Genomic DNA, 12627 nt, shown 5'->3' on the forward strand with positions numbered 1-12627 from the left:
GTGTTCTTCCCCCTTCCTACTGTATAAGAAAGAATAAAAAACGCATTGCAACGAGAACAGAGGGTGTATGTGTATTACAAAACCCTTGCGATAAATGTGTCTTAAATGAATGAAAAGCATACATGCTCTGGACACAGAGCATATGTCGTGTGGGTGATATGACTTGTATTCTGCTTACAGAATTCCGCGTATTTAGTTTTACAATGTCAAAGCCTTTTAACACTTTGGCTGCCATGGGTTAAATTCATTATCAACCGTAGGTTGCCGGCTCTATTTGTCTATAGAGAAAGTCCCCTTCTTTGCAGGGCTATAACTTTTTAAATTCTATTGCTACATTGCCATTATTAGGGCCCATTTAAAGTCCTATATGTATTGTTCATTGTGTAGCAACGTTAAACTTTTTCATTCACATATTCATAGTAAAGTATGGTCTAATGTATAAGTATGTTTTCATCTCTTTCTGCAGCTTTCTCCAGAACGTGATCTATAGCCCCAAATACATTATATTGATGATGCAATACAGTTTTATGGCAATCAGCGCGATATAAAAAATTCCAACTAGACGTACTTCTAGAAGTTACTACACGTCATCTGATGTTGACCGGATGGGCTAGGGGGCGTTTATAATTCCGTGGGCAGCGTTATACCAATCATCTAATGTGGGTCAAATGTTGATAATAGCAGTTAGTATCGAAGACGGTAACTTTACACGCTAAAACTCACCCCAGTCTCCGCGCGCCGTTGGGCGATCATCATAGAGTAGACATTTTATCATTATGGGATGTAGATTTACCCGGTCCATCTCCAGCTTGTATAATGGTATATACGTCCAAATCATGTTGTTTATCGAGTTATTGGCAATCGATCGCTATGTAGTGTGACGAGCCAGAGTCCCGGGACATGTACCGAGTGCCCGGAAGTAATACGGCCGTCCAGCACAACCTCTACGGCACTTCCTGTTAAGCGATTGCGCCGATCGGCCACCAGATGGCGCTCCTGAACCGCCAGAGAGCTCAGTGGGTCCTCCTGGTGGATCTCAGGCCAGCGGAGGGGACATATGAATCCGATCCCAGATTTTTGAAATATTGATATTAAAGACGCTGTAAAGCGTCTTCGGCAACTTGAGCATGGCCGGGAATGACGTGTTTAAGCGTTTCCCGGCACCCAAAGTGTTAATATAAATCAAAACGTTCCCGTATTTCTGCAATCTATGCACAAAATAATAACGAGTTGAGTTCTAACAAAGAACGTATTACATGCTGGGTAGGCTGATAGAGTAAACTATGATATGAATATGAATAGGAATATGATATGATATAAGGTATACTGGAGTGGTCCGTCCGCGAGGATAGCGAGGAGTCGGATAGCCATTAAATGCCATTTGAGAATATAGGCTATTAATGCAAAGCGACGGCCTATAGCCTATACATATTATTTAATGTTTTCATAAGCGTAAAGATACAACAGCTAGATTAATGATCAAGTTAGTTTACTGTGCAAGGTTCGCAGGGCTGTGCCATGTGTTATTATATATGCGCAAGTTACTGTTGCATAATGTAGGCTATGGCTGCTATTATATGTAATTCATATAGGCTACCTAATACCGACAACAAAATAGATGCCTCTAAAAATCATATTATAGCCAATCGAACACAACTAATAAAGGCATTCATGTTCCAGCATGGTTATAATGACACACCACCAACGCCAAACAGTGGTCAACGAACGGTCTTTATTAGTATTTTGAGCTGTCCAGGCAGAATTGCAGCAATGGTGCACGAGCATTGACGGTAGAACAAAGAGGTATTTATCAACACGGAGGAGCGTAGGACCCGTGTACGCACGGTTGATAAATCCCAATATTTCTGTGCGTACACACATTCTAAATGCTGTGATTACGTATAAAAAATAGATATATATATATTCAGATTAACATTTTGTATTGCCTATATTTATTGTAACATAAATTGTAATCTTTAGGGCACGCAGACCCTCATCTGCACCTTTGTTTACACTGTTCTCTTGTTTTTATATTCAGAGTTAATTATATTGTTTGTGCCGTTTATTTTTTCTCATGTTCTTATATTCAGATTGAATTGCATTGCCTATATTTATGTCTTCTACTATTACCCTGCCCATACCTGTACCCCTCCTCCCCCCCTCCCTCATGCTGCAATGACATTTACATTTAAAAAAAAAAATTGATCCACTTTTTCTCCCATTTTCTATATTTTCTCCCATCCCAATTTCGTATCATCCAATTCAACCCTCCCCTGTCACGGACGCTGTTTCTTGCCTCCCACAAGCCGGCTGCAATGTGGACTAAGTCATACATAGCACAAGTCCCCTCCGGTACTTGAGGTAACAGCAGTCGCATCTTTTCACCTGCGCAGCTCGATCTCTCAGTGGCGAGGAGTAACGCGTGGGAGGCTCACGCTGCCCCCGACACTTCCTGATTCCACTGCGCAGGCGCACCAACCGACCTGTAGGAGTCGCTGTCCACAACGCCCGATCCCCACCCATCAGTTTCCCACCCCCTAATACGGCCAATGTGTATTAGTATGAACGACCAGCTAAACTGAAAGCAATGTGGAGCGCTGGGCTCGAACAGGCAAGCCCAGCGTCTCCGCATTCGTGGCGAGCGCCTTGCCCACTACGCCACGTAGCCGCCCTACATTTACATTTAGTAATTTAGCTGACGCTTTTATCCAAAGCGACTTACAAGTTCTGTACGACAACAAGTCATCAGGAAGGGTACAACTCTATCAGCTGAGTAACAATGTTCATCAAAGTGTTGCGTGTTACAGTGTAGGTCAGTTTATTAGGTGCATGACAGTAAGGTTCGTTAGGGTTAGATTTTTTTCTTTTTTTTCTTCCATTATTTCAGATAATGGGTGAAGAAGTGCGTCTTTAGTCGACGGCGAAAGATTGGACGGGTTTCGGCTGTCCTAACTGGGGTGGGTAGTTCATTCCACCATTGTGGGGCAAGGACTGAGAATAGGCGGCTTCTCTTTGATGACGCCCACATTTCGCCAAGGGGATCAACGAAGGACTTCTGAAACACCGCTACAACCTTAAACACGTAGCAAACTGAAATGCAGAAGGACAGAGAGGAGAAAGCAAATGTAATGTTGTTGTCTGAGATACATATGAGTGTACATACGTTATTGTCAGGAGTTCTCTATGGCTAGAGGTTCTCAACATGTCTATATCATGTGAGATGATCAAAGCGTAAACAAAGAGGCCTGTTGGGATCTTAGATCCTAATGTGAAGAACTGTTGTGATTTGGTGTTCTATGTCTTACCTTGACTTAGTCTATTTTGACGCTCGTTTTATACTTATTTTATGTTTGCACTTTATGCATTGCTCTTGATCTTGCCCCCACCCCCTCCTAATAGACAGTCTACTCCCCACCGCATGTATATATTCCCTCCCCGCCATATGTATATTTCTCTCCCACCCACCCCCTCCTAATGTACAGTGCCCTCCCCATCATATGTATATACTCTGTCAGGATCTATGGGTAACAGTACTGTATATTTGAATATCGTATGTCACAAATGTATCAGTACTAAATACCTGGATGTCATGTATGTCCCTATACCATAAATGTCATGTATGTTGTGTATGTCATAAATGTCATGATTAATTGAAAATGGGGGACCCTGATGTAAACAAGACAAAAGTCTTTCTCTGGTCTGCATCCCCTTAACAATTGTGTGTATTGAGCCGTACTTTATTGTACCCATTCTGCAATCTGTTTTCATTCATTCATTCATTAATTTAATTAATTTCATCTGCCAAATTTGTGCTATTTTTATGCCTATGACTTTTTTTTGCTGCTGTGAAGCACTTTGAGCTGTAATTCGTGTATGAAAGGTGCTATTATTACGCTGTATATGTCCTTCATGTCGTTCTTGGTCAACAACCCGCCGCCCCTGTGAGACAAAGGAACCATTGGGCAAAACCTCCCGTCGTCGTGTCATCGGAGCGATAAGAGGCGTGCAAAACAGAACCAGATGTGTGCAGAAAAAATATGAACAATTAGCGTTTGCATGACGGCGGCCCTCGCTATTTTTAGAGTGCTCGTTTCCAGGGGTTAATGGCAGAGTCATTAAAGCGGTCCGGTCAGCGCTTGGCTAGTGGCCTAATCCTGTTTCCTGCTCCACTGACCTCTGGTCCTCAAAGGGGACAAAGGGTGTCGTCCGAGGTCAGGAAGCGTTCGACCAAACAATAATCACAAACTCATATAGTCGTTAAAAACAATGCCCCCCCCCCCCCCCCCCCCCCCAACTGTGTTCTTTTCTCTTCTACAAAGCATTCTGAATGTCTACGTCATTCCTCTTTATGGCATGGCCACCTTCAGTTCACTATATGTCTTGTGTATGTATGTGATGAATAAACCTCTTGAATCTCTTAACTGTCGCTCCTACAAAGCATTCTGAATATCTACCTCATTCCTCTTTATGGCATGGCCACCTTCAGTTCACTATATGTCTTGTGTACGGTATGTATGTGATGAATAAACCTCTTGAATCTCTTTACTGTTGCTCCTACAAAGCATTCTGAATATCTACCTCATTCCTCTTTACTGTTGCTCCTACAAAGCATTCTGAATATCTACTAGGGATGTCCGATATTATCAGCCTACCGATATTATCGGCCGATATTGGCATTAAAATGTGATATCGGAAAATATCGGTATCGGTTTTCAAAAAAATATATATATATATTACATTTCTATAACCTTTATTTACCCAGGCAAGCAAGTAAGAACAAATTCTGATTTTACTTATTGTCAAAAGTATGCATAATGTTGTGTTAATTCCACAACAAGAGATATGTAATGTTAATTACCTGAAATGATTCTGTTTTTTGGGGGGGAAACCCTGCATATATCGGTATCAGTTGATATCGGTTGATATCGGTATCGGAAATTAAGAGTTGGACAATATCGGTATATCGGTATCTGTAAAAAAGCCAATATCGAGCATCCCTAATATCTACCTCATTCCTCTTTACTGTTGCTCCTGCAAAGCATTCTGAATATCTACCTCATTCCTCTCTACTGTCGCTCCTGCAAAGCATTCGGACCGCTTGCATCTCTTCTTCTCCTGCGTTCGAGAGTCTCTTGCGCATGATCAAAGGCAGAGCGAGCACTCAGTATTTTTATATAATAATAATAATTAATAATTCATGACATTTTATATAGCGCTTTTCTCAGACTCAAAGCGCTCCCCACAATGTAGGGTTAGGGAAATTGCCTCCTTCGCCACCACTGTGTAGCACCCAACCTTGGGCTACGCAGGCTCAATGGCTGCCATACACTGGCACCCGGCACACTTGACTACTACACACAATAGCTGAACGGCTCAGGAGACAGGGATTGATATCAGCCAATTAAGGGGGGAGGGATGATTAGGCGGTCTTGATGATGTCAGAGACCTGATTGGGAATTTGGCCAGGGAGGTCGTTGGGGAACCCCCTACTCTTTTTACGATAGGCATCCTGGGTTCTTTAACGACAGGACCTCGGTTTAGCGTCTCATCCAATGGAGGTTTTGTTACCTGTGTGTACGCGCTAAACACGTGGCTCTGCACTTCGTCCATAGAGTCCATCCCGTAGGCCACGGTACCGAGGTGGAGACGTCTGAACACCATCTCGTTCTGAGTGAGAGTCCCTGTCGAGAATAATACACACAGTCAAGACAGACGTCCTCATTCTGAGTGAGAGTCCCTGTCGAAAATAATACACACAATCAAGACAGACGTCCTCATTCTGAGTGAGAGTCCCTGTCGAAAATAATACACACAATCAAGACAGACGTCCTCATTCTGAGTGAGAGTCCCTGTCGAGAATAATACACACAATCGAGACAGACGACATCATTCTGAGTGAGAGTCCCTGTCGAGAACAATACACACAATTAGGGATGCTCGATATTGGCTTTTTTTTACCAATACCGATATTGTCCAACTCTTAATTTCCGATACCGATACCGATATCAACCGATACCGATATATGCAGGGTTTCCCCCCAAAAAACTGAATAATTTCAGGTAACTAATAATTTCACTGGGTGCATTCAAAAGGCTTTCTAAGTGTAAGCATTATCTGTGCAAAATATGATCATTAAAAAAGTAACATTACATATCTCTTGTTGTTGAATTAAACCAACATGCATACTTTTGACAATAAATAAAATAAGAATTGGTTCTTACTTGCTTGCCTGGGTAAATAAAGGTTAAATAAATGTAACACAATCAAGACAGACGTCATCATTCTGAGTGAGGACTGAGAAGTGTTGCTGGTTCTATTTCCTTTTTTTAGTAAGTGAACAAATTTTGTTGTTTTCGTTTTATTTTAACTGCTCCCAGGTCAGCCGGGGGGTACATGTGGTCTCAGAGGTGGGGGTCTTTAATCTCCTGTCACTCACTCATCATTGCATCCTGTATGAAAAAGTTGGGTGGTCTTCTTTGTCTGAGAGACCTGATGATAAGACATGTGTGTTTGTTTATCTACAAGACCCTTACTGGAGAAACTGCCACCTTACATCTCATCTATGTTAGATTGGTCCTCTGGATCCACACATGGTCTCTCTCCCTGCAGGTTCCTGGAGTTTCACACTGACCTGGGATCTGCCTTTAGTTTCTTTGGTCCGATCGTTTGGAACTCTCTACAAGATACCTTAAAAAATAAAGAACTCAGTAACCCTTGGACATTTTAAATCCATGATTTTAAACCATTTTGTTTCCGTTTATACCCGTTTTAAGTTATTCTTGTATTTTTTTTTCTTTTGATATAAATCAGTTTAATTGCATTTTTCAAATACACAAACTTCACAAAGAAATTAATAGTAAATCAAACACAAACACCCACACAACACCCAAGATACCCAAACTACCCCTTCCCAATCCCGGGACACCCACCTCCCCAAGACAAGAACAAATAAAACAAAACTGGAACAGGCGCGCATAACTCCTCTGCTAGTATCAGGGTCTGTGTGGCTGATCTCCAAGTTCTCTCAAACTTGACTAGTGATCCTTTCAAAGATTTTTCTCTCGTTTTAGAGCCTGTGGGACCTCCCTCACCCACCTGCTGTGTGTAGGTGGAGAGACATGCTTCCACTTCAGTACTATTACTATTACTATTAGTCTAGCTGAGAGAGAGGAGAAGAGAGGAAAGGAGAAGGGAGAAGAGAGGAGAAGAGATGAGGAGAGAGGAGAAGAGAGGAGAAGAGAGGAAAGGAGAGGAGAAGGGAGAAGAGAGGAGAAGAGATGAGGAGAGAGAAGAGAGGAGAAGGGAGGAAAGGAGAGGAGAAGGGAGAGGAGAGGAGAAGAGGGGAGAAGAGAAGAGAAGAGAGGAGAAGAGAGGAGAAGAGAGGGGAGAAGAGAGGAGGAGATAGGAGAAGAGAGGAGAAGAGGAGAGAGAAGAGAAGAGAGGAGAAGAGAGGGGAGAAGAGAGGAGATAGGAGAAGAGAGGGGAGAAGAGAGGAGGAGATAGGAGAAGAGAAGAGAAGAGGAGAGAGAAGAGGAGATAGGAGAAGAGAGGAGAAGAGGAGAGAGAAGAGGAGATAGGAGAAGAGAGGAGAAGAGAAGAGAAGGGAGAAGGGAGGAGAAATCCGCTCTTCGCTCTTTAAAGCTTGGTCCGCTCCGCTAATCCTACTAGGTGGAGAGACATGCTTCCACTTCAGTACTATTACATGTCTAGCTGAGAGAGAGGAGAAGAGAGGAGAAGAGAGGAAATACTGGAATATATATTTCATATTTCATTAGTTAGATGTAAATTATAATTATATTGACCAAATTGTTTACCCCGTGCTCAGTATGCTCAGTATATTCTTACTGTATTTATTTCTGTATATTTTATTTCATTTCATTTTATCCTATTTTATTTTACTCTACTCTTATCCTAGGCAACTTGATTTGATTTGTGTTGTCATTCTAAATTGTGACCTGGCTGTCCTGTCTAAATGTTTAAATGTTGAGCTATTTGCAGTGTCTAATTTCCCACGGGATAATAAAAGTATTTCTATTCTATTCTATTCTATGAAAGGAGAGGAGAGGAGAGGGGAGAAGAGAGGAGAAGAGATGAGGAGAGAGGAGAAGAGAGGAGAAGGGAGGAAAGGAGAGGAGAAGGGAGAAGAGAGGAGAAGAGAGGAGAAGAGAAGAGAAGAGAAGAGAAGAGAAGAGAAGAGAAGAGAAGAGAAGAGAAGAGAAGAGAAGAGAAGAGAAGAGAAGAGAAGAGAAGAGAAGAGAAGAGAAGAGAAGAGAAGAGAAGAGAAGAGAGAAGAGAGAAGAGAAGAGAGGAGAAGAGAGGAGAAGAGACGAGAAGAGAGGAGAAGGGAGAAGGGAGGAAAGGAGAGGAGAAGGGAGAGGAGAAGAGAGGAGAAGAGAAGAGAGGAAAAGAGAAGAGAAGAGAAGAGAGGAGAAGAGAGGGGAGAAGAGACGAGGAGATAGGAGAAGAGAGGAGAAGCCATAACCTCACCAAGCCAGCTCAGGAGCTAGCACACACACCATAACCTCACCAAGCCAGCTCAGGAGCTAGCACACACACCATAACCTCACCAAGCCAGCTCAGGAGCTAGCACACACACCATACCCTCACCAGGCCAGCTCAGGAGCTAGCATACACACCATAACCTCACCAGGCCAGCTCAGGAGCTAGCACACACACCATAACCTCACCAGGCCAGCTCAGGAGCTAGCACACACACCATAACCTCACCAGGCCAGCTCAGGAGCTAGCACACACACCATAACCTCACCAGGCCAGCTCAGGAGCTAGCATACACACCATAACCTCACCAGGCCAGCTCAGGAGCTAGCACACACACCATAACCTCACCAGGCCAGCTCAGGAGCTAGCACACACACCATAACCTCACCAAGCCAGCTCAGGAGCTAGCACACACACCATAACCTCACCAGGCCAGCTCAGGAGCTAGCATACACACCATAACCTCACCAGGCCAGCTCAGGAGCTACCACACACACCATAACCTCACCAGACCAGCTCAGGAGCTAGCATACACACCATAACCTCACCAAGCCAGCTCAGGAGCTAGCATACACACCATAACCTCACCAAGCCAGCTCAGGAGCTAGCATACACACCATAACCTCACCAAGCCAGCTCAGGAGCTAGCATACACACCATAACCTCACCAAGCCAGCTCAGGAGCTAGCATACACACCATAACCTCACCAAGCCAGCTCAGGAGCTAGCATACACACCATAACCTCACCAAGCCAGCTCAGGAGCTAGCATACACACCATAACCTCACACTCACTTTAAGAGCAGTTCCTGTCAGTATATCAGGGCGACCTTAGGGGGGCCCCGCACATACATTAGGCTGACATCTGACCCACAGAGCCCAGCGGCCTTATCGGGCTCTAGATGGAGAAAATAGCAGATCATTTTATTGGGTATGAGGGCAGTAAATCTGGAGAGGTCTTGTTCCTGAGGAAGTGAATTTCTGGAGGTCAAGGCGGCTAAAAGGAAGGTCTTTTGCCCAACAGATGCCATGTTCCGTTGTTGGCGTTTATGCGTCTAAGGACTTTCCTCCACATGGATACAAGATTCATGTTCGAAACGAACTGGACCCCTTTAAGCCGGGACGTAAAAAATCGGACATCAAAGTGTAAAATGTCGACATCCGTAATGAATATCAGCTGGCTGACCGGCCGGCTAGTAAGTTTCATCGAGCGGTCAGTTAATTTCAGAGGTTCAAACCCATCGAGAGCCACGGTGACACTTAGTTTTATCACCGTAAGTAAGTGACTAATGTTAATCTCCCCTGAACGACCACCTCTGTCCTCACTGGTCGTCCCCAGCGGTAAAGCTGAAACGTGTCCTAATTTTCACCTAAACCTTTTATTTTTATTTTTTTTATAACTCTAACCTACCTGGACACCAAAAAATGTGAGGGGGTGGGATTATGAACGTTGATTTATTTGACTAAACATCTCCTAACTTCATGATTTTATATGTCTATTTTATGTGCATCAGTGACAATCAAACCGTAAACAAAGAGGCCTATTAAGATGTTAGGTCCTAAAATGAAAGACTGTGATTTAATGTTCTATGCCTTATTTTGACTCTCTATTTTGCCGCTGTCTATTTTATGCTAATTTGATCCTTATTTTATGCCTAATTCTATGCCTGCACTTTATGCATTGCTCTTGATCTGCCAATTTTGTGCAAATGTTATGTATTCTTTACTGCTGTGAAGCACTTTGAGCTGCAATTCTTGTATGAAAGGTTCTATATAAATAAAGTTTATTATTATTATTATTATTATTATTATTATTATTATTATTATTATTATTATTATTATTATTATTATTATTATTTTGAAAGATCTTTTGCAGTTTGGCCAATAAGGGAAGACCGGACAAAGAGCGCACCAGTCCGGTTCATTTCTCTATTCTCAGAAGCTTCTGCTAATAGGACGTTGCCTTGACTTCTCCTCGCACCGCTATACCTCCTAGTCGAAGATGTTCTTCTGGGAGGGTGCGTAAAGATCACAGCCTTTTGGCGCTTCTTTGATTTAAGGATCTAATAAAGGCGCGCGTCTCTGAGAGCAGCTGCAGGGCAGAACCCCCCCCTAGGGACGGTACGGATCTAACCCACTGCTACTGTACTGCTCAGCGGATCATAAACACCATCTGCGTTCACTACAGTACTCTTGACCGATTTACTTTATTTAACCTTTATTCAACCAGGCAGGTCAATTAAGAAGAACTTCCTATTCACAATGACGGCCTGGCGAGAGGACAAAGGGGCCTCTCGAAGGGTAACGGGGAAAGGGGACAAAAATTTAAATAGAAGCATTTGACCATATTCATACGGTGGCCATTTTGCTCTTATGTCATGCTCAGGTTGGGATGACCTTGGAGGAGAGCCAGCTGGGGAGGCGGGGTTTCCTGCATCAGGCCAAATGGTGTGAATGGTATGATGATGGAAAACTGCCCCGAAATTTACTTTCAAAGACATGCCATTGTCTCAACACTTTCAGTGCCAGCCATTAGACGGGCCCCGCTGTAGCAATGCCAACGCTTTAAAAGATCACCTTGTTTGTAGAGCTACATCTATATTCTATATTATAGCCATGGATACAGACAGTGACTTTCTTCCGGTCAAGATGCAAAAAAGATTTGTCCATGCATACATTCGCGCGTTATCCCGTGGTGAATATAAGTATAATTTCAGAGTGGTCTGGGGTAATTCCCGAAAGGCTGAGTAATTATGTTTTTTGATGCTTTGATCGTCACCAACGGCATATATACGTTGTGGAGTAACGTTACACCCACACGTTGCGATCGAGGTGAAGACATGGTTGGATCAACGCAGGATTGATATCATTATAGTCCTTACCTTCAGAAGGATGTACCCCAAAAAGAATATTCTAATTATCTGATCGCGATTCCAAGTATTGGTGTCCAATCGTGTCGCCGACATAATCCACCACACATCATGCATCGGGAGCATTTGACGCTTCTCAATCCGATCGTTATAACTGCTCCGCTCGGCCGACAAAGAATCCCAATAACGACTTTTAACGTTTTTGGCATCCAAAGTGTTAAGGAAGACGGCAACATTATGGGTACCAATAGATCGCTATCTGGCTCCAAGTTAGCCTAGCTTAGCACAAATGAATGGAAGCGGATAAGGATCGGCTAGCATAGCTGTTGGGCCAAAAACACCTCTCCTGGAGTTCTAAGCTAGTGGTCCGTATCCGCTTCCATTAATTTGCGCTAAGCTAGGCTAGCTTGCAGCCGGAAAGCTTTCTATGGATTGCATGTGGTAAAACCCCACCCGTCTGGTAAATGGTGCATTTATATAACAGCTTTTATCCAAAGCGCTTTACAATTTGTTCCTCAGATTTGCCCCATTCACTCACACATTCACTCACCGACGGCGGAGTCAACCACGCAAGGTGCCGACCTGCTCATCGGGAGCAATTAGGGGTTAAGTGTCTTGCTCAAGGACACTTCGACACGCCGCCCCCCCGGGAGGAGCGGGAATCGAACCGGGAACCTCCCGGATTACCAGACGACTGCTCTCTACCTCCAGACCCACTGTCGCCGAGTACTCTGAGGCAGGTTTGAATTGTGTGCATTGTGAACCGCGTTGTGTATAAACGGCTGCACTGTACCGTCGTCTCACCTGTCTTGTCGGTCAGCAGGTAGGAGATGCGGCCCAGCTGCTCCGGTATGGTGCTGGCTCTGACCACTGTCCCGGGGATCTTGGAGTCCTTCCTGATCATCCAGCTGAAGACCATCTTCCCCATGTCCAGGTTCACACGCAAACTGGGTTCAGAGTGACATGGGGACATGAATGAGTGTTATGTGTGGTCCAGTTAGGGCTTGTGTCCATAGCGGACGTTTTTTTCAAGGCGGACCGCATTGAAAAAAAGATAAAAAAAAAAAGCTCAGAGCGTTTTCCTGGGTCTCGCGACTGCCGCGGCTCCGCCCCTTCCTCGATGTTGATTACCTTGATGAGCGCGCTCCTTTCCAAAAGTTTAACTAGTTTCAACTTTATGCGCTGGGAGCGCTCCGCCCAAAAACGCTGCCGCCGAGAGCTCATAAACGCGAGGCGCGGCGCTGGGAAGAGGAGCGCGC

General features: G+C 44.0%; 1 protein-coding gene across 1 annotated transcript; it reads right to left on the minus strand.

Annotated features, from left to right (window-relative positions):
• Positions 1 to 5568: 5568 nt before the first annotated feature.
• LOC311248696 (putative phospholipid-transporting ATPase IIA) lies at positions 5569 to 12315 on the minus strand (the record flags this gene model as incomplete). Its single annotated transcript, XM_084339537.1, has 2 exons — positions 5569 to 5681; positions 12173 to 12315. Coding segments are annotated over 2 exons (256 nt in total), but the record flags the coding sequence as incomplete, so codon positions are not given.
• Between the last annotated feature and the right edge of the window lie 312 nt (positions 12316 to 12627).

The sequence above is a fragment of the Notolepis coatsorum genome (assembly GCF_963971535.1).
Source record: "Notolepis coatsorum genome assembly, contig: SCAFFOLD_2595, whole genome shotgun sequence".
Lineage (NCBI taxonomy): Eukaryota > Metazoa > Chordata > Actinopteri > Aulopiformes > Paralepididae > Notolepis > Notolepis coatsorum.